At 39.2% G+C, this 23,062-nt stretch overlaps 1 protein-coding gene across 1 annotated transcript in view; it reads left to right on the plus strand.

The window, feature by feature from the left end:
• The window catches only part of ADAM23 (ADAM metallopeptidase domain 23), a 183,291-nt gene that overhangs the window by 37,172 nt on the left and 123,057 nt on the right, over positions 1–23,062 (plus strand). The window contains exon 3 of the mRNA XM_030917093.1: positions 644–720. Within this exon, the coding sequence (XP_030772953.1) occupies positions 644–720 (77 nt within the window). The remainder of the gene's footprint in view (positions 1–643; positions 721–23,062) is intronic.

Raw genomic sequence — 23,062 nt, forward strand, 5'->3', positions numbered from 1 at the left:
ACCTAGTAAATAGGATTCATGTTTAGATGGAATTATCTTTGTATTTTGAATTAAGACAAAATAATGACAATATTTGTAAACATTTGACTCTTAAAGGGGGACATAAGCTCTCGGTATTCACAAAAGGCCAGGTTCTAAGTGCTTTCTGAAGTTAGAAAGTTGTACTCTCCTATTTTACTGTCATATTCTGCTGATGCATCATTTAGAGAAAGTTCCAGAGAAAGTTCTAATTCCTGCTGAAGAGCAGAGCACTGACATGATTTTTCACTTAGGTGTGCAGAAAGAATTGGTTAGCTTTATGCACAAAACAGGCTGAAATCAAGCTTTAATTAGTCAGACTTTTGCATAATTCATCATGGTCACTTTGGAAGTCCAGCAGAATATGCTGTTGGTTTTTATCTTAGTGGTTTCATTTTCCAGGATGGGTTGTCTTATTAGCTCTTTGCTACCCAAATATTTAGATTTTCCTAGCAAAACCATGATATTGTACCTAGTCTCCTAAAAAAATGAATTACTGTGTGAAGATACATAAGGAAATGAACTGATACATAAAAGTTATTCATCTTAAATATCATTCTTGATAATAATCTGTCTTAAAGACAGGAAAGTAAGTTAAGATTCTTCTGTCTTTTTGAATCCATAGGCTGTCCATCTGGCCCAGGCAAGCTTCCAGATTGAAGCCTTCGGCTCCAAATTCATTCTTGACCTCTTACTGAACAAGTGAGTATTTAGACATAATCCTCTTAAGTAGCAGGTGCAATAAAGCTTTGTTTTTATAATATTGGTTTAGTCAAAATAATGTCTGTTGTTTAACAACTATTTTCTAGCAGATTATGTATTTTAGACACGTAAAGTATAAAATTCTGAACGGTGAAGTATGTTTTTTTTTTCTGAAATAGAAGACATTTAACATGTTAAGCATCTCAAACACAGCACTTACATATTACAATTCTAAATGGAATAAATATTTGAAGTAATACCAGTTAATTAAATGTTAACTATAATCATCACTACAGTCTAGAAATTTCTTCCATTTACTCTTTATAATACAATTCACATGACTTCTGTGGGAAGAACAGAGTAAGTGATGACTTGCAAATACCTATTTTGAGAAGATTCTTTGCTTTAGAATTTGCTCTAATATGGTTTCTTAGAAATTTTGGTCCTGTTGAAAATTTACCCGATTGTCTCTGAGCATGTGTTTGTTGATATTTAAATGCTGTTTCCTAAGTTGGAATCAGTTGTACAGATGTCTTTGTACAAAGTGTGAACAAGAGCTGTTGACTTAACTAAGGCTCTTCAGCCTCAAATAGATCTAGCACTGAGCCTTTCTTTGGTGAAAGAGATTTTCTATATGGTTTTCTTGAGTTACAGAAATTATAGTCAGTATTTTAAGCTTTTGTCAGTATTTTGATCAGGACTGCATCTTTGCAAGAAAAATACCTGTTAATGCTATCAAACACTATAATGTAAGTGACCACAACCAATATTTGAGAAATTGCAAAGGATCATAAAGAACAACTATTAAATTTCTTGTATGCCAAATTCTGTGAGCTCTGCAGAAAAAAATGCACAGTCAGCTTGGGTGTTACTTACTCAAGTGTTATTGCAGCTTTAAGTCAGAATGAATCAGCATAACTCAGAATTGCCTGTGAAAAGGTATTGCAGGTTTTCCTCTTTGGTTGAGTTCCGTTTCACCATGCTGTGTCAGCAGTTTGCCTGCCTAAGAGACTTGTCTTGCCAAGTCTTACACTATGTTGAGTGTCAAGATAGAGCTAATTTTAGTGTAAGTCCTCAATTCCTTTAACTCTTACTGCGGTGGAGAGCATCATTTCAAACTGTAGCAAGAGGATCACAACCAACACTGTTGTGTGTTTTGAGCAATAAAATACCTCAGCCATAGCAGAGCCTCCTAGTCAATTAGCACATGGCAGAGAAAGGGTCATATGGGATGGCCAGGGTACTTAGAGGTCTGGAAATGTGCCAGAAGTTATCAGTAACACTTAGCATGCAAAGGAATCAAGTTGAGCACCTATTGTGAGCAGTCTCTGACTTGAGGAATTTAGAGTCTACTTGGGGGAAGGTTGATAGACAAATACGTAATTTTAGAAGAGTATGAAATATGCTGGAGGTTAAAATGGAATGTTATGGTAGCATCAAGGAGAGGCAGCTCTCAGGCTGGAGGAGTGTGAAAAGGCGTCTTGGGAAAGGTGATGCTTGAGCTAAATCTTGAAGTGTGTTCTAGGCAGGCATGTGAGATAGTATGTCTGAAGAGGCAAGGCCACGTTGCACTATGGCATGTTAGGGGAGCATGAGCCTTTTATTGAGCTTCCTCATAAATGACAAGGTTGAGACGAGGGAGATGAGTTGGGAGAGGTAAGCCTAGGGACAGCTCAGCTCATGGAAGTTCTGGTATTTCACATGTAAGTGCTGGGCCATTATCCTCTAGACTGAAATATCAAGTCAGGGGAATAAACAGAGGTCCTGTTCCCAGGAAGTGCTAAGAGGCATGGAGAGGGAATACTTTCAATAAATCTGCAGTTGATAAAAATTATTAGGATTGCTCCATATGGATAACAAGGCAGAGAGGATAGTTAAAGCTAACAGAGGTACCTCGATTGGTTGGTTGGGTGGAGGGTGATGTCTAGCTGAAATGGGCAGTACCAGGGAACAAACAGATAGAATGGTGAAGGGAAGAGAATGTAGCATCAGAAGAGACATGATTGATTTGAGGGGCTTTGGGACATACATGAGGCCATGTCTAGGAGGTAGCTGGATATAACCTCAGGGGAGAGATGAGAGCTAGAGATTGTAGACTTGGGAGGTATTTTTATATAAATGTTAATGACCAACATGGCTGTGAATGAGGTTACCCACAGAGGGTGGGTAGAGCAGGAGAGAGAAGCTGAGAAGACAGGTAAGAGGAGGGGAAAAAGCTGAGAAGACAGATAAGAGGAGGGGAGAAGATGAAGAACCCATGAAGGAGATTGAGAAGGAGTGATTGGAGAAATAGGACAGTCAGGAGAGTGATTAAACAGAGTTTCAAAATGGGAAGGTATGATTTACAGTGTCATCTGCAGTAGAGTGATCTACGGGCACAAGCTGTAGAATAATCTAATGAGGTAAGAGGCAAAATTTGCCCTTTGGATTTGCCATTTGAGCAGTCACTGGTGGTTGGAAAGCAGCAGTTTCAGTGAAGCTCTGAGGTGGGGGGAATGAGAGGGGACAGAAACCAGGTTACAGTATGCTGGGAGTTAATGAGAGGAGACGATGTGGAGGCAGCAAATATCCATTGAGGAGGTTTGGATGAGAAGAAAAGAGAGCAGAAGACACTGGGGTCAAGGCAGGGCTTTTTAGTGATGACAGAGCAAGTTAACAGAGCAAGTTAACAGAGCAAGTTGGTAGACTGAGAGATGGAACTGATAAGAGTGGGAGGTTGAAGATGCAGAAAGGAGAGAGGAGATAATCTATAGGGCAAGAGCTGGGTAGAGACCGAAGGGAATTAGATCAAAGCACAAGGGCAGAACTTAGTTTTGAACCAGGAAAGACAGGTTGTCCTGCATTGGTGTGAAGCTGTAGGGTGTGTGCAGGTGGAAACTGACTTGCAGGTGAGGGGATGGAGTTGAAGAAACACAATTCTGAAGTTATTTACTGTAGGGATTGGGATGGAGAGGGAGGTTGGGTTGGGGCTTGAGGAAAATGATGAAATTGCTGGGATGAATGAGTGATGAAGCCCATCAAGGTCAAATTCAAGAATGTTTGAGCAACCTTCATTAGAAATCATGTGCTGTGTATTAGTCTTTGTGTATTTCTTTCTGGTGGTGTTTTTTTACATTTTATTTTTATTATTTTTAAAAATTGGAGTGCTTTGTCACTGCGGAGTGTGAATGAAGGAGGCAGACTGTAGTGTGGACCCAGGGCTCAGTCTCTGTGGTAGCACAGAAGAACAACAGTGGAGGCAAAGCTCTTTGAATACTCATGAATAACTTGGGTAGTTAAGTGTCAGGATCCAGTCTGGGTAAGAAGGGAGATGAGGTCAAGAGGAGGCTATGAACTGGGGACAGATGGAGGTCTCTGAAGGGAAAACTAGCTGCGGTGAGAGAGAGGCTGAGAGCTGCACTCATGTGCTATATGGTTTGGCTGTGTCCCTACCCAAATCTTATTTTGAATTGTAGCTTTCATGATCCTTATGTGTCATGGGATGGTCCTGGTGGGAGGTAACTGAATCATGGGGGCGGGTTTTTCCCCTGCTGTTCTTGTGATAGTGAATAAAGTCTCACAAGATCTGATGGTTTTATAAAGGGCAGTTACCCTGCACATGCTCTCTTGCCTGCAGCCATGTAAGACATGCCCTTGCTCCTCCTTCACCTTCCACCATAATTGTTAGGCATCTCCACCCATGTGGAACTATGAATCCATTAAAGCTTTATTTCTTATAAATTACCTAGTCTCAGGTATGTCTTTATGAGAGGCATGAGAATGGACTAATGTAATACATCCCTCATGCTGTCCTGAGCTTTCTGAGTGCAACCTAAGTGTGCAAGGCTGACATGATGAACTGGAGACGAGGGAACTGTGTTAGAACATGAGATGCATTGCTGGGGGTGGGCTCTAGTTTAGATGACTTCTGTCTGGGATTAACCAAAAAGTCTGATATGTGTTAGAATAAAGGTAAAGAGTCAAGAGAATGTTTAAGTCCGTAATAGAGTACCCAAAAGAGCTTCTGAGGAAAGAGGGACCTCATTTCCACTATAGGATGATCATTGCTATATTATAGGCAAAGGTGTTAAGTTATCAGAGGAGGGAAAGGTGTCCGGTAAGTATGTGGGCTCAGGGTGTGGAGGTGTGAGCACATAAAGGTGTTACCATAAGTTAATCCAGGTGGTGACCATAGAATCTGCAGGGTTAGTGATCTCACCAGGCCCAGAAGCCCAGCTTGTGAGGACTAACCTCACAGGAGTTCTTGAGAGGAGAGCCTGGTTTGCATCTGGCTTGCAGAGGCATCTCATGGCAGTGCTGTGTTTTTTTTTTTTTTTTTTTTTTTTTTTTTTTTTTTTTTTTTGAGACAGAGTCTGGCTCTATCGCCCAGGCTGGAGTGCAGTGGCACAATCTCAGCTCACTGCAAGCTCCACCTCCCGGGTTCCCGCCATTCTCCTGCCTCAGCCTCCTGAGCAGCTGGGACTACAGGCGCCCGCCACCACGCCCGGCTAGTTTTTTGTATTTTTAGTAGAGACGGGATTTTACCGTGTTAGCCAGGATGGTCTCAATCTCCTGACCTCATGATCCGCCTGCCTTGGCCTCCCAAAGTGCCGGGATAACAGGTGTGAACCACCGCGCCTGGCTCCAGTGCTGTGTGTTTTATTCATTTGTTCAGCAAATGTTGAGTGAGCATCTGCTGTGTGCCTCTGGCTGTTGTAGGTGCTGATATTGCTGAGAATAAGATAGACAAGACTTGTGCCTTCCCTTTTAGAGCTTCATTCCGGAGGAGGAGGCAGACAGTGGACCACCACATAAAGACATATGGGATGGAGAGGGACTGAAGGTGTGGTGTCCAGCATGATTCAGACGGTCAGAAGAAGCAAGAAGGCCTATCTGAGGAGGGAACCTGAGCTGAGCCCTGGTTGTCAAAGAGGAGCCACCACACGTTGCTGGAAGGCTGAGGGTTCTGCACAGCTGGGACAGCAAGACAGCCAGAGCTGAGGAGGATGTGTGATGTTCAAGAAGGGCAGAGGACATTATGACCAGAGTGCAGTGCAGGGTAGGGGATAGTGGGAGAACGAGGAGACGAGATCAGAGAGGAAGCAGCTCTGCAGCCAGGCGATGAAGGACTGTGGTCCATGGTGAGGAGTGTGGGTGAGAAGCCATTGGATGGCAGTAAGCATGGAAGAGACACGGTCAGATTTCTATTTTATTTAGCCCCAGGGGTCCTAGTTACGGCCTTAGAGGTCCTTTAATTACACTCCTCTCAGGGTGCTCCTCTTTAAAAATTTTGTTTAGTGTTTCCTCTAAAACAGCTGTTATTCCAAGTTACAGAAGGTTTTGTAAAGATCACTAGGGTAACGTTCTTGTCTTTCCTTTTTTTTTTTTTTTTTATGTCAAACAAGCATTTTAGGTATTTTTAATTTTGATTTTTACTATCCACTTTATTGAGGTATGATTGATACTAGAGCAACAATTCTTGATGTATATCAGTCCTGGGAAATCTCAGAAGGTCTGAGGATTGATTGTCTCTTCTCTGTGTGTGATTAGAATTATGCCAAAGCCTATAGTACCCATATATTTGCTGGTGTTTTCAGCAAATGTCTACTGAGAATAACCGTGATCAGAGCGGCATAATGGTTGAAAGCATGGGTAACTCTTTGATCTTGGGGAAGCTTCTTAACTTCTTCCTTTTCTTCATTTTTCCTCTTCTACCTATTCCTCCTCCTCCTCTTTCTCTTCCTCCTCTTCCTCCTTTTCCTCCTCCCCCTCCTCTTCTACCACCTCCACCATGACCACCACCACCTATCACAAAACTCATTTTTCTAAAGTTTATCATTCAGTGTTTTAAAATTATATTCACAAAGTTTTACAGTTATCACCACAATCTAATTCTAGAACATTTTCATCACCCCCAAGAAACCCTGTACCCATTAGCAGCCACTCCCCATTCCCTTCTCCTTTAAGCCCCTGGTGACTACTAACCTACATTCTGTCTCCATGCATTCGCCTATTCTGGACGTTTCATACAATGGGTACCCTTTTGTGACTGGCCTCTTTTACTTAGCACAATGTTTTGAGGTTCATTCATGTTGTAGCTGAGTAATATACCATCGTATGGATATATTCTAAGCTTCTTAAGCTTTAGTTTCCTTCCGAAGCTGTAGGTTGTTGCAAGGATTAGATGAGATAACATGTGGTGCTTACACATGTTCATTAACAAGGAATTTTATTACCTCAGTGAGGCAGTCACTGTGCTGAGATGTTGGGGGATTCTGCATTGAGGAGAAGAATCATTGATCTCATGGAGCTTATGATCTGGTGAGAGCAGCTCAGGTCATAAGAAATGCTGCTCGTCTTCCCTTTGGCTTCAGTCAGTCTTTTTCTGACTTTAGTAAGTGAGAAGGGGGGGGGTGCACTATGTAATCTTTCTCTCTTCAAAGTGGGCTGAAGAAAAAAAAAGGAGACAATTTGGCAGGCCCTGGGTTGATATGTGCTCGAGGTAGTGGGCACTGGGGATTCAGATAACATATACTTCCATTGAGTTGAAAGCGTGCTCGCGAGACACTTGGTACTTGTCCAGTTTTCCCAGAGCTGCTCACCAGACATCCATTAAAGAACGTGATGTGACTTGCAGGCTGTTGCATATATGTGGATATTTAAGTTTCCAGGCCATCTGACTGGTCTGAGGTGAACACCCAGGCCCTCAGCATGCTGTGCTGTTTTTTGTGCAGTGAAATCCCTGTGCTTCTTTTGGCCCCTGCCCAGTACAGAGAGGAAAGAATTCTTAGGATGCATCAAGGGTAATGCCTTCTTGGTTAAAAAGGCAGCATTATGTTCCTTCTTAACAGAACACTATTCTAGCAAGAGAGTGTGAGAATGTGACACGTCTTTGTACTTTCATCTTAAATGATGCCCGGGGAGAACTCTGGGTGAAACCGATATAAGACATCCACATTGGGTGACTGACTCCCAAAACTGAGGAGTAGACCCAAAACTTGGAGAGTAAGGTAGTTTTGAATTTAGGAAAAAAATCTTTGTTCTGATTTTCTGGGAATCAGAGGTGTTTGATTTAAGATGAATATCTGGAAAATGCTAATTTAAAGAAATACATGCATGCAGTAATTTGCTTGTTAAAAGCAGTTCACGCTGCGCTTTGGAAAGAAGCAGACAGCCACACTGATGTAGTTTCAGTTAGCTTAAATACAGAGCCCAACCTTCTTGCTGACTGGCATGGTTAATTCATTCTTCATTCAGTCAACAAACATTTATTGAGCTTCTCATTTGCGTAAGACACTGTGCTGAGCAACATGGGGGAATTCAGAGCCGTGTAAAAGAATTTCTCCTCTTCAAGAGCCTGTGGTAGAGAAATGAGATTACAGTGTATATGAATAGTGTTAACACATAGATAGGAAGTGACTTGAGAGACTTGGTGATGAGGGAAGGCTTTCTGGTGGGATTACTTGGGAGTCCTACAGGATGCTACCTTGGTTTTGGGTCCCCTGGTAGCAGACTCTGAGGCAAGGAGGAGGGAGCTAGGAAAGGGTGAGTTCTCAAGCTGTTTACTCCTCTGGGCAGCTGGGATTCTCACTGAGAGCTCTGGGAGTCTGTGGGCTCATGCCAGCCTAGAGGCAGGGAGCTGGAGTTTTGTCCACCAACTGTCAGGTTGTTCTGAGGTCTGTTTCTCGGGGCAGTAACTGTTTACTACCACCTCCTGGGTAGAATACAAAGCCTTCCGGCCCAGGGTCTCGGGCACTTCCAGTCAGCTGCCTTCAGTGTGTTGGAGTGAATGCCAAGGGCATAGTGGCAGGGCCCAGCAGAGCCCACAGCAGGTGCTTTAGACTTTGAAAGGTGTAGGAGGGAGAAAGATGCAGGCTCCACAGGAAGTGGCAGGCAGAGGTGTGGGAGCCCAAAAGCACCAAACTCCTAGTGTGAGTCAGGACTGGTGAGGCCCTTTTTCTTAAAGAACTTGAATTACCAAGCTGGGAACAAAAGGCAAACTGCCTGTTGGGAGTCCCTGGATCCTAAGGGAGATACTCAGCTATGTTTGGCTAAATGTTTTTTTTCAGCTCTGCGGATTTGGAGATTGAACTTAAATATGATTGTAAGAAGGAACATGTGGAGAAGAAACAGGCCTCCTGCCTCATTTTTCTCTTGTGGTCGAGTGAGACCAGGACAGGAGTCAGGAGCTGTGGCTGGGGACAGCTTGAGGCAGCTTGACCCATACCAGCCTGAGCTGTGGTGTCGCTGTCTTACGTCTTGGTTTCTGAGGTTTTGTGACTCCTGAATCCAGATTGGCAGGCCTTGTGTGTCACTGCTGACCTTTTTCTCTCCGACTAGCAGCCCATCGTGCTTACTGCTGACATTTCTCTTACACATCTGAGAGAGGGAATCAGGGAAGGCACCGGCCCTAGGAATTTGGAGTCAAGACTTCCAATCTCAGCTCTGCTATAGAGAGCTGGTCACATACTCTGGGCCTTAGTCCAAAGGAATTAGGGGAGATGATGTGAACATTGCTTTCCGTTTCAGGAGTCTCGGGGTTTTGATGATGTTAACTCGAAGGTTAAATGCTTTACTTCCCAGTTTCAAGAGATCTGCAGAAGCAAGGCTCTCTATTATGGTGATAGACACTATGCCAAGATCTTTACCCGTAGTCTCCTATTTAAGTTCCTTTGATAACCCTGCAAGGAAGGTGTGATTATCCCCATTTTACTGCTGAGTAACATGCGGCCTGGCGAGATTCAGTCACATGCAGGCACTCCAGCATGGGCTGCCTGCTTGGAGTCTCCTTCACTATGGCTGCTGTGGTCATAGTACTGGACTACCAATTTGCAAGTGAGCTGAACCTAATTCTAATGATTGCATATCTGTTCACATTAAGTGAGAAAAAGAGTGGAACTATTTTGGTCAATTTGTAACCATATAAGGAAAACACAGAAGGTCCCACATAGGATTGAAAATAATGCTGTTTGTTGAGTAGAACCATCTGTTATGCTCTGAATTGTATGTCTCCCCCTCCCCATTCATACGTTGAAGTTCTAACCCCTAGTACCTAAGAATGTAACTGTATTTGGAATAAAGTATTTAAAAAGGTAATTAAGTTAAAATGAAATCTTTTGGGTGGTCCTTAATTGAATATGACTATTGTCATGAAAAGAGAAAGTTTGGACACAGACACTAGTGTGAAGACACAGTGAGATGGACGGCAGCTGTCTGCAAGCCAAGGAGGGAGCCCTGAGAATGAAACCAGCCCTGCTGACACCTTGATCTTGGACTTCCAACCTTCTGAACTGTGAGGAAATACATTTCTGTTGGTTAAGCTACCAGTCTGTGGTACTTTGTGGCATCCTTAGCAAACTAATAACACCATCCTAATTCACTTATTGCTTGCATATTGCAGTGAGACATTCAGTATTAAGTGCTGCTTGTTAATGGGTAAAACTGTCCCTTATACTATGATTTTTAAGTGCTGTTTTGAGAGATTGTGGTTTCTTTTGCATTTAGGTACTTTAGGAAGATTGGAACTGTTTTGGTAGTTTTGAAAAAGTATGTGATGATAAAGAATCGTAAGAGGCAGGGATTCCCAAAGTTGCTGTAAATATTGATTGCCACTGTGCTGTGTGCAATATGATGTAGTTGAATATTGCATTTTATATGTCCTAGAGTCCTGATAGTATTCTAAGCTTTCTAGCACTGGTAGGAATGAGTTGCTATGGATTTTTCTCTCCTGAAGCCATCCTTTCCTGTCTAGTTCTAAACATTTTAATTCTAGAGTGTCAGGTAACTCTTTTTGTTGCCATATTTTCTCTGATCAGGGTGATCAGGTGTTTCTGGTCTGAGTCAGCCTATATTGAATACCTTGGGTATTATTTGCTTTTGATGACTCATCTTTATGCTGGTAGATCAGGTCCTGAAAATCTTGAAAACATATAAAATAAAAGAAATATTGTCTAAATTTTAGTAGATTCTGGTTCTATTTATTTGGGGTGTCTATGCAACCTACTTTCAAAATGGTTTGAGAATGACTTGCACAATTAGACATAATAACAAGATTATTAAAAATAAAATCACAACCAAACCATTGATACTTGTATACTGATTCTTGATTTTCATAGATGAACAAAATCTAGCATAACTGTTGGGTGGTGAAATTCAATGGATGTTTGCCCTCTGCCTGCCCCTACCCCTGCTTGCCTATTGACAATAATCATTGTGAGTGACTGGGACCCAGGGAAATTAAGCACCAGGCTAGAGAGATGAGGAGGGCCACAGGAACCAGATTTAGATTTTCTAGGTTCTGGGAGATGAGAAAACTGGGAATGTCCAGAAAAGAGGACCCTGTGGCTACAGTCTTTAGCAGGAGAATAACAAGTATGGCAACTAAGAATTTCTGGCAAAATCAAAAGAATTTAATTGTTGATGGGATCATATTACACTGTTTATCTTATCTAGGATATAACAGACACCTCTAGTGAGTCAGGAGACTATTTCTTGACTGGTGGATAAAAGGAGACCCTTTGTGGGTATCCACCCCAATGCAGAATGTGGGCAAATAAAACCTGAACTTGACTCATTTTTCAAGCACTTCTTGGACTTTTGAAGACAAATACAAATAATGTATAAAAATTCCAGAAGAAGTTAATTGTGACAAAAAATTGAAAAGCACAGAGAATTAGATGTGACCAAGCATCTGAGATAAGTTTATTACAGTAGTTACTGAATTTAGATCTTACTTTTCTGGCAGTTACGTGAGAAAGATAAGATAGTGGGTTGTGTAATTTTCATTATCTGATACAAGAATTTTATCTGTCTAGAGATATGTTTCCTTGTCAAAGAGGAATTTATCCCTAATGCCTGATGTAGTAGGACATTCAGTAGAATAATGGTTAATGTGTGCAACCATGGTTTTGCAAATGACCAGAAGTGTTTCTTAAAAGGATTTCTCATATTGACTCTGTATATTAGCCAAGGGAATGAAGTTCTTTCTAACCTCTGAGTTGATTGATAGATTTCCATTGACAGAAGCCGTTGATGAATGATTCCAAGCACTTTTATTTCAAAAATGTTTATGAGTGCCTGCTAAGTGCCAGGCACTGTCAAAGTTAGCCTAGAAAAGTCCTTCCCTCATGAAGCTTATAGAACGGAGGAGGAAAGACAAATCTGTAGGCATTTAATGATAATCTGAGAAGTACTGTGATGGGGAAAATACAGGATGTTTTTATCCCACATAGGAGGGGTACCTAACCCAGATTAGAGGTGGAAATGGATAGCGAGCTAAACGTTTATGGAGCTAAATGTCTAAACTCAGGTCTAAAGCATGGTTAAGAGGTAGTCAGAAAAGGTTTGAAGGGAAAGAGAGTGTGGAGGCCTGAAGGTAAGCAAGAAACTTGGGACATGAAGTAAGAGAAAATGGAGACTTTGAGGGGTGAACAGAACCACACAGCTAGTAAGTAAGAGAGCCAAGATCAGACCTAGGAATGCCCATTGTCAAAACCTTGGAAAGTCGATACATTATCTAATTCATTTGTGCTGCTATAACAAAATGCCATGGACTGGGCAATATATAAACAATAGAAATTTACTTCTGATGGTTCTGGAGGCTGGGAAATCCAAGACCAAGGCTTGATATCTGGTGAGGGATCTCTGCTTGCAAGATTGTGCCTTGTTGCTGTGTCCTCACATGGCAGGAGAGCCATATGGAGGGGCCAGGCAATTCTCCAAAGGGTTTTTTGTAAGGGCATTAATCTCCTTGATGATCTGATTAATCTCATTAATCTCATTGATAATGGCAGAACCCTCATGGCCTGATCACCCTGCAAAGACCCCACCTCTTCATAGGTGGGGTTTTAAGTTTCCACATGAATTTTGGAGGGACCTATACATTCAAACCATAGCAGACATTTTTCAGTGATAAAGAAGTCTGACTGAAAATGTGTTTGAAAAGCTCTACAAAGGTGAACCTTAGAGAAATAAAAAACTTTATTTCATTTGTGTCTTAACCTTGCTTTATTTTGAATACTACTAAATATTGTATTTTAATATTAAATATTTTGAATACTAAATATTTAATATTATTAAATATTAAATATTTTGAATACTACTAAACACAAAATAAAGTACAAAATACTACTTTATTTTGAATTCATTGCCTAAATCCAGCCCCAAACAATAACTTATTAAATTTTCCTCTTGATTCTCTATAGATTTATATAAAGTAAGGGCTTCATATCACATGAAATGGCTCCTTAAGACTCTTGATGGTCATCTATTGCCAATGAGAATTGTGTTATTTTAGAACCATTTTTTGGATGATTCATACACCAGAATCTCATCATCTAGAGTCATTTCTCCTAATCTTTTAAAATTAATTGTAAATTAGAATCCCCAAATAAGAATTCTGACTATGGTTTATTATGGGCTGTTTATAAAAGTACTCTCTTTAACATGTTCATTCTAATTCTTCTTCCTTGATGATATCCATGAGCCTTAATATAATATTTAGATTGTGTTTAAAAACAAAATAATCTATAATGGCATTTTATTTATTTATTTTTTTGAGACGGAGTTTCGCTCTTGTCACCTAGGCTGGAGTGCAGTGGCGCCATCTCGGCTCACTGCAACCTCCACGTCCCAGGTTCAAGCAATTCTCTGGCCTCAGCCTCCCAGGTAGCTGGGATTACAGGCACCTGCCACCATGCCCAGCTAATTTTTGTATTTTTAGTAGAGATGGGGTTTCGCCATGTTGGCCAGGCTGTTCTTGAACTCCTGACCTCAGGTGATCCACCTGCCTCGGCCTCCCAAGTGCTGGGATTACAGGTGTGAGCCACCACGCCTAGCCTTTATTGGCTTTTTAAATGAAACAATTTCTACAAAAGGTTTCAAGTCCTTTAATATAAGTACAAATATATTTGTCCATTTTACAGGAATATCTTTCAAATAAGAAGGTGGAAAATCTCTAACACATTGTAAAGTGCACATTTCATTTCTTCCTCCTTTATTTTTTGCCCAAGTGAGTTCACACATCCAATAAATCAGACTAAACTACGTGTGACCAGAAGGATCTCACAGCATAAGAATAGACTGTATCTCTTGTAAATCCCTAGGATTTCTTGTTTTTCTTAAATGTCCCCCTCTTAACTTTATTGAGGTATAATGGACAAATAAAAATTATGCATATTTAAGGTATACAAGGTGATGTTTTAATTTTTGTATACATTGTGAAATGATCACCACACTCAAGCTAATTAACATATCCATCACCTCACGTAGTTATCTTTTTTCTCTTTTTGTGCTGAGAATATGTAAGATCTCCCTTTGCAAATTTCAGTTATACAATATAGTATAATTAATTATAGTCACCATACTGTACACTACATCCCCAGAACTTACTCATCCTGCGTAATGGAAACTGAAACCCTTTGACCAACCAAGAAATTCTTAGAAACGTATTAGTGTCTGAGGCTCTTCCTTATTACTGTTCTTATTTATTCATTAAGGACTGAGCTAATACTTGACCCTAAGAAACTGTTTGCTCTTTAGAGCTGTTCAGTGGTAAAGGGTTTCTTTATATGATTGCTAGCATTTGCCCTCCCTGCACACTGTGCTAGCTCATAGGATAAAAGAATAAGATGCAGTTCATTTAAGGAGCCCACAATTTAGGGTGGGATCAGGGAAAGCTACACAGAGGAGGAGATGGTTGAGCTATTTTGAAGGATGAGTAATTTGAGTGTGAGTGGTTCAGTACTTTTGGGTGTGATGAAGGACAATAACTTTTTGAGCATCCATTTATTTTAGCCGGCCATTCAATGGTTGATATCGAATGTTTACTGGATAAATAGAAGTGATGGATTGTTGATACAGCTTAGCTATTTTACATCTTTTTTTCTCACTAATATCTCAACCTGACACAGCTTTAACAACAGAAGTTTTGTAAGTTGCAAAAATGAATACTACTGATATTTTAGCTGAGGTTAAAAATGTACATGTGATCTTACTCCTTTGAGAGGTTTAGTTAATTCTGTTGCTGTGAAATCATGAATGTTCTCATGTCTGAATGTAAAGATCTAGTGACAACAGTGCTTTTAGAAGTAAATAATATGTCTATCTTCATGCAGCTTTGAATTCCTGGGTTCTTTGTATGCGTTTGATTCAGTGAACTATGAAAAAATGAGCAAACTCAAGACACCGTGAGGTATTTTCCATAAAAGCAGTTTGAGACGAGGTTTCCAGGTTGGTGGATTAAAGGAATCAAACTGTTCCTGCACCCAGCACTGTGACCAACACCCATACTACATTTTTCTTGTTTTGAGTTTATCTCTTCTCAAGATAATGCTGTTTGGAAGTGTTATTATATTATTAAAATATTGTATGACTTGTTTGAAAATTTATTTTTGCTGGTTATTTTTTATGCAGAAAATTCTTTCTTCCTATAAGGCCCAGAATATAAGGCTAACCTAATGCCTGGTTGTGTTGATCATACACTAATATCAGTGTAGAAGATCTCGTACTCGTTGTTGCATCAGATCTGTTGTCATGTAGCCACACCATATAGGAAGCAAAAGAAAACCAGTATTTTTGTCTCTTTCTTTGAAGGCAACTTACTGGTAAGTAATGATTTAATTGTATGACTCTCAAAGTACAAAAATAACACAGTTCCTTAGATGTTACTCCACATGTGTGTAGCACAGGCATTTCATGTAGTTAGCCATGATAATGGATATTACGTTCATGACAAATGGGTGCTCAAAAGTAACTTTTAGAAGGGAAACAAAACCTTGTATGTTAGTAAGATTTATCTCTATCTCAGCGGTGAATGATACAGGGTCTGTAATCAAAATGTTTTCATTAGTATAATTTGACTACTAGCTCTATAAGTAATATCTTTCACAGAGTAGCATAGATGCTCATTTCCTCTCCTTTGTGCACAATCCTGAGGATTAGTCTTGCTCTTCCTCTGACCTTGGCATCAAGGGACCTCCAGGAACCTGAGAGCGTGTGTCTTTGAGCTGTATCTACTGCCGTCTGCTCCCACCTGTTCAAGGGATCCCTGGTTAGCTGGGAGATACTTTCCTGCCAGCATTTTTATCCATTGTTGATGAATCACCCTCTCATCTGCCACCTCTGGTAGGGCTTTGAGTGTCACAACCTCATGCTTTTAATTATTTTTTTTTTAGTAGAATATATGGTTTTCTTACTGTTGAAGAAAGCATAGCTCAACCTCTTTTTTGAAAGTTGGGTTTCAGTATTTTTCTATGTTTAAAGTCAAAATATTAAAGAAGGCTAAGGCGTGAGCTACTCACTTTTTTTTTTTTTTGGCTTGGTTAAGTGTGTAATGGTTGAATTGAGGGATTTATACAGGCTACTGAATTGAAAAGAGCTTTGATTGTGACACCTCAGTGAAAACGATTACATGTATATTTGTGTATTTGTTTTTTGTTTCCAAGAACAACTTGTAGCTTTTTTAAAAATGAGCTTCCTTTTTATCATCACCTGTTGGAGTTAGATAAATCTTTAAACATCCTGCAATATAACTCCCTGGGTGATTTTCGAATCTCTTCTTATCCCCGTTGAGAGCTCTTCTGGTATATTCCTGAACACTTCCAGCCTCAGGTAGCTGATTCTTAAACTATGCCGACTGCTATCAAGTACTTTTTTTCCTGTCATTCTGTAATGTTTTATCCCCTGGTTTCAATTTTTGCACTTAAAATCAACTCACTCATGGAGACTGAGCATTAGGCTACTTCATTCAGTTATCAGCACCTCCTGGAAATTGGTTCCTGATACTGCTATTGTCCCAAAGATAACAGCCAAAGTTCTGTTCATATGTGTTTACATAGGATACAAAATAAGAATACAGATCATTTTCCAAGAAAAGAGTGGAAAGTTATAAAAAGAGCTTTTCTAAGGCGTGAAAAATACTGTATTTTAAGCACATAAGAAGCTATTTATAGTTTCTTCCTGCCAGTGTCCAGTACTATTAAACAGTAGGAGATTTTTATAGTCTGAAAAAGGATACTTTGAGTCTATAAGAACTTTCTGCAAGGTGATAGCAATCTCAGGTTTAATTCTGCCAGATTTTTGCTGTCTCAATATGTTTTACAAATGAATTGAAGTTAATATTGTCTATTAAGAGAGAAGTTAATACCTACCCATTATTAAATATAAAACCAATGTGTTAAATATAATTTAGTTTTATTTCTAAAATTTCATTGAAATGTAATAAAATATTTTGGCATTCTGGTTAGAATTGAAATGCAGCAACACAAATATGTTTTTAGTATCTTCTTTACAGAAAAGATTAGGTTATTGTAAAAATCAAATTTGATGCCAAAAATTATTTTGTATCTGATTGCATTGGGAAAAATAATGTCAAAAATGCACTAACTTCCTTTGCCTTGATTTGGGGAATGATGGTGGTGTATAAAAAATCATATAGAAACCATCAGTATGCAATACCACAATTTTGTGATTATTATTATTTCTTGTTATTCTTAACACATCTGTCATCCAAATCTAATTGAAAACTCTTTTTACGTGCACACAGCAGGCACTTGTGTATAAGGGCATGCTGTTTAAACTGGCTCTTTGGCCATAGTCTTTGTTCAAAACAGGTTACCTTTTGATAATTTTACCTAAACACACTTTATAATAACTGTAGTTATTTTCTCCTGTGTTACCTGTGAGCCAGCAGAAACTTTTCTTCTGTGTTGATGGATTTAAAAGAGTTTTTGTTTGTTTTTGGTTTTGTGATTATGACATGCAGCTTATTGCCTCTTTCATATGTAATACAAATGTTGGCCAAAAATTGGTATTTTTCCATCGACTTTGAAGAACTGTAGAAAAGAAGTCAAATAAGTGTAAATCGTATGTTTTGGTGATTCTAAGTGATACTCTTTGGGTTTCCAATGAACTTCAGGTACAGAGGGCTATTGTTAATTGTCTTTCTCATTTATGCCATGTTATATCATTGATCTGAGCAAAGCCCCAATATTGTTTAATGTTTTCATTATCTTTATCTATCTCCAGTCCCCATCTTATTTTTCCTGCCCATATCCTAATGAGGCAACCAACCTGATGTGTTTTACATGATCTTTTTATTATATGTGTTCTTAAAAATTATAGTTTGTGGACATGTAATTTTATTGAATAAAAATAGTGTTATGCTATAGATCTCTACTCAATACAATGTATAAAGGTCTATGTGTAAACCTGTGTATATTTTTATATCTAACTGTGGTAGAGTACCCTATATTATGTCTCTAACTGCTTCATCCTCCAGGGGGAGATATGTAGATTTCCCGTGGCTCTTCACAACCACAAGCCCTATTATAATGTATATGTATAAATCAGGATGGATAGAGCCTTTTTATACATATACATATACATTGGCTGTATAGGCCAGTGGGCTCTATCCATCCTGATTTATACGTGTACATTGTAATAGGTTTTGTGGTTGTGTTGCTGGTTTATTGGGCCAGTGTATACTTAATTTGATGAAGTACTTCAGTATCGTCCTCCAGAAGAGCTGCACTGATCTCCTCTTGAGCAAAGCATGATGTTCACTAGAATGTTCAAATTTCATGTTTGCTTTTGGGATGAACTAAAGGACTTTTCTTTTTCCCCTAGGCATAGTTACTCTCTGTATGGGAAGCTAATTGCTTATTTTTACTGATTAATGATTTCACAAATGTAAGATTAAATCTTATTAAGTGAAGCAGCATCTCCTTTAGTATAAATTAGTTCCCTTGGGACTGCCTTAATTTGGTCAGGCCACTGTGATCCTTAGGGGAATGGAGTTTTGCTCTTCTCCAGCACTGTGTTGTCCAATGTTGTCATGGTGGTAATTTGAAAAGTTAGCATAATTAAAAAGGAAGAGCATATTTACAGGATTAGATTCATATTTATTTAAAGCTAAGTGTCATACCATGTACCGAAAGAGACCTTGGTACATGTGGAATAAGAGTACAGGTTTGAATAGATGATTTCTTATAGTGGACAAGAAGGTACTTGTCTGAAAGTTAAAGGAGAGGAGATAATGAAGTGAGAAAAGGGAGGGAAAAAGAAATACTTTGCCTGTCAGCTCCTAAAACTGGGCCTGACACAAGGTAGAGGGTCAGTCAATGTTTGTATAATGAGTGAATTGATAGTGTGGTATGGTAGATGCTTCAGATTTATAGCTAAATATTTTGACTTACGTTTTGATTCCGCCACCAGGGGGAAATCGTGAGACCACTCTGAGCCTCAGTTTATGAAAACGTAAACTGAGATTGATGGAAAGGCTAAATGAGGTAGTATGGAAATGCCTTTCCATTGATGGAAAGGCAGTATGTGAAGGGACTGGCATGTGTAATAGACATTTAACGGGTGTTTCATTCCTTCGGCAAAGTATGCTTTCTATTACATGACCAGTAATAATCAGTTTCTTCTGCAGATATTCTGTCATAAGTCACTTCTGGTTTTGGCCTTTTTGATGGCTGCTGTAAGGATTTGTGAACAGTCTGTTATTTCCTATTTTGCTATTCATGGAAGCATTTAATTGAAAATATAGTAAGGTTTTACTTAAAAGCCACTCACAGTTATCATGGCTTCACTAACACAGTTGTCTATGCTGCAACTATGTACATTTTGACCTAATTTTTTCCCCATCACCTAAAACCTATAAAAGACTATTTTGAAAGGTCTTATATTGTAAAGCCTCATTTATACAGGCTTCTGGGAATGGATTTTTACACATTAAGTGGGTTTTCCAGGTAACAAATTTATTCCTTGATATAACTTTTATATATCCTTGGTATATCTTTGATATATTCCTTGATATATTCATGATCTATTTCTTGATATAACTTTATGTAACTTTGATATATCTTTAATACAACTTTTAAAAAAGGTGCCATTTAAAAATCCTCTATAATATGTTAAAATACATTTTTTCTTGGATAGAATATATTAGATGTAATTTTACTTTTTTAATATGCAAAATTATTGTTTTGCCTGTTTAATCAGCAATATGATAGACTTTGTGACTATTTTCTTGTTATATAGGTTATCATCTTTTCCCTGAGTGAACCTGTTGTATCAGTCCATCTCTTAACTAATTTGTTCCTTTTTAATGTGTTAGAGCCAGAATAAGAAATAACCAAAATTGGTAGCATTTTATGTAAGTAATGGGTTAGTAACTTTGAATAAAGACTTGAGATCTTTTCTGGCCAAGTGTAAGAGATGCCCTGCCTTGAAAATAGTGCCTTTGAAGACTCAACTTTGTATCCTAGATGCTGGCCATGTTCCAGGTGCTTAAGAGTATCATGAATCTGAAATCTGGAAAACGAAGGGCTTTATTTCACTTTTTAGCAAAATAACTTTACAAATGTAGCTATTAATTTGATACATACTTTGTAGAGTTACAGAGTTTATACCAAATTCCACCATCTACAGGTGAAGACCCAGAAATTTAGTAGTGGACTCTTTTGTCCAGAGTCCCCTTGGGATATGTTGAACCCTAGAACCCAGGACTCTGGACTTTCAGCCCATAGCTCTTGTCATTCTCCTTTACTAATAGGGACAGTATTGCCTGTAGGGCTCTTATGTGTGTAAGCTATAGACTATGTATGTGGAATTATTAAATGTACCCTCTGTACCTAAATATTTCAGAATATTTAAATAGTAAAGATTAAGTAGAAAGAAGAATAAGTATGTCAAAACGTTAATGAAGATTCTGGGACTGAGAATATGTTTTGAGGTCTTCAATACCAGATTTGATTGCTATAAGACTTCCTCTCCTGACTTTGGTAAGAGCCAAGTGACTTACAGGGGAAGAAGGGATATCAAACTTGCTAGCTATAGAATTTGCCAGGAGGTATGTATTTGCAAACTAAAGCTTCTAAAATGGTAGTTTAGATTTGGTTTTCACCTCCAGAATTATCAGCAAAAGGATAAAAATTTTAGCTCAAAGTTTAACAGGGCCTGGAATCCGGGCAAAATAACACTAACAATCAACTTACTCACTAATAATCTACACATTTCCAGTGTGTGTTGTAGTATCCAAAGTGCCTTATATGAACTAACTCATTTAGTTCTCACAGCAATGGGGGAGATAGTTACTATTTGTATTAGTCTGTTCTAACATGACTATGAAGAAATTCCTGAAACTGAGTAAGGGTTTATAGAAAAAAAGAGGTTTAACTGGCTCTTGGTTCTGCAGCCTCTACAGGAAGCATGGCTGGTGAGGCCTCAGGAAACTTACAGTCATAGCAGAAGGTGAGGGGAAGCAGGCACGTCTTACATGACCAGAGTAGGAGGAAGAGAGAGAAGGGGGATGTGCCACACACTTTTAAACAACCAGATCTTGTGATAACTCACTCACTGTCATGAAAACAGCACTAAAGGGTAAATCCTCCTCCATGATCCAGTCACTCTCCACAGGCCCCACCTTCAAACATTGGGAATTACATGAGATTTGGGCAGGGACACAGACTGAAACCATATTACTGTTATTATCCCTGTTTGCAGATGATGAAACTGAGACATGGAAGAGTTAGATCCATGGAGGAGTTAGATCTTGAATGTTAAGTTTGCACATCTTGTCGATTTGATCTGCATTCTGGCTCTGTATCTCCACTTGCTCTCTAAAGAGGCACCCCCATCTAGCTGCAAGTACAAAGGATATCCACATTTTCACTGGGCTTTCTCCTCTTCTTTAGAGAGAGAGAGTGTGGGATTTTTGTGGGTGACACATATTTACATTAGTTCTTGGAAAGGTCCAGCCTTTTTTAGTTGTGTGTTGACACTTTATAGAATGGATCATCACATTAAGAAGGGTTAGATTTAAAGTCTCGAGTTCTCAGACAAGACAAAATAATTTATTTCCCGTTAAAATAACATATGCCTCATAGAGGCTACCAGGTTTCATGAAATTTCTTACCAGGATTCTGGACAAGCCTTTTGTTTTTTCCTCGCCACAACAATTTCTGCAAACAAAAGGTGGTCTTTTTCTACATGATTATTCTTTGTCATATTTAAACAACTTTTGCAGAGGAAAAGGCTTATGGGTGGGGATTCATTACCATGTGCTGACCCTGGACCCTGTAGGATGGTGGGAAAATAAAGTGGAAGCAAAGCAGAATAGGGATGCAAAAAGTGGTAACTTCAGCTGAAAAGTGAAAGGTAGTGGCCTAAGCCTTTGCTCTGAAGGCTCACCAAGTCTCTGATGTTTTGCTAGGTAAAGGAAAACTTCAGTTTAGGAGTTTTGCTCTAGGCCTTCTCCACCTACTCACACTACAGGCTGTCATGGACCTTAACATTCCTAGGTTCCCACTCTTTGGCTTTTATTCTTTCAAGCATTTCATCAATTAGAGCTTGAAATCTATATTTGCATATCAAGGTAAACAGAGTACCTTCATTTGGATTGTATCTTCTAGATTGCAGATCTAGTCTGTTTATTTTTATGGGTGTTTGCTCTTTGAAGGATAAAACCTGTAATGCTTTAACATCATTTGGATTTTTTTCGTAACTTCTCTGCTATTAACAAAACAGTCTAATTCTTTAAGCAGGTGTGTAGTCATGTCCCTTAGTTTTGTCTAAGTAAAATAAGAAAAATCTTGTTTTCCAATCAATTATACTTGCATTTTGACATGAAAGAGCAGGCATTTGTCAAAATTAATTGTTAGGCAAACCTAGAAGTATAAGTGAAAAAGACTGGGATGGCTGAAATCATTTTTAAAAATGGAAAAAGGTGCTCAGAGGATCTGAAAAACATTATGGGATTGGATTGTACCTTACCTTGCAATAAAAGGAGATTCACATCTATTTTAAGGACTCTCGCTTTTCAGCATTCACACAGTGAGATATAAATGCAGCGCTATTTTTTTTTTAACTACAAGAAAGTATATTTAAAATTTGACCGTTGAGAAAACCATGATATCCCGTATGACAAGTTGCAGTCAGACGCTTGCATGGTAGGTGATATGATTTGGATCTGTGGCCCCACCAAATGTCATGTCGAATTGTAATCCCCAGTGTTGGAGGTGGGGCCTGGTGGGAGGTGATTGGAGCATGGGGGCAGACTTCTCATGCATGGTTTAGCACTGTACCCCCCCCGGGTACTGTCCTCACAATAGTGAGTGAGTTCTAATGAAATCTGGTCGTTTATAAGTATGTAACACTGCCCCCTTGCTTTCTCTTCCTCCTGCTTTGGCCATGTGAAGTGCCAGCCCCCACCCTTCACCTTCCACTGTGATTGTAAGTTTTCTGAGGCCTTCCCAGAAGCTGAGCAGATGCCACCGTGCTTCCTCTATAGCCTGCAGAACTGTGAACCAATTAAACCACTTTTCTTTATAAATTACCCAGGCTCAGGTATTTCTTTATAGCA

Source organism: Rhinopithecus roxellana, chromosome 14, assembly GCF_007565055.1.
Source record: "Rhinopithecus roxellana isolate Shanxi Qingling chromosome 14, ASM756505v1, whole genome shotgun sequence".
In the NCBI taxonomy this organism is placed as follows: Eukaryota; Metazoa; Chordata; class Mammalia; order Primates; family Cercopithecidae; genus Rhinopithecus; species Rhinopithecus roxellana.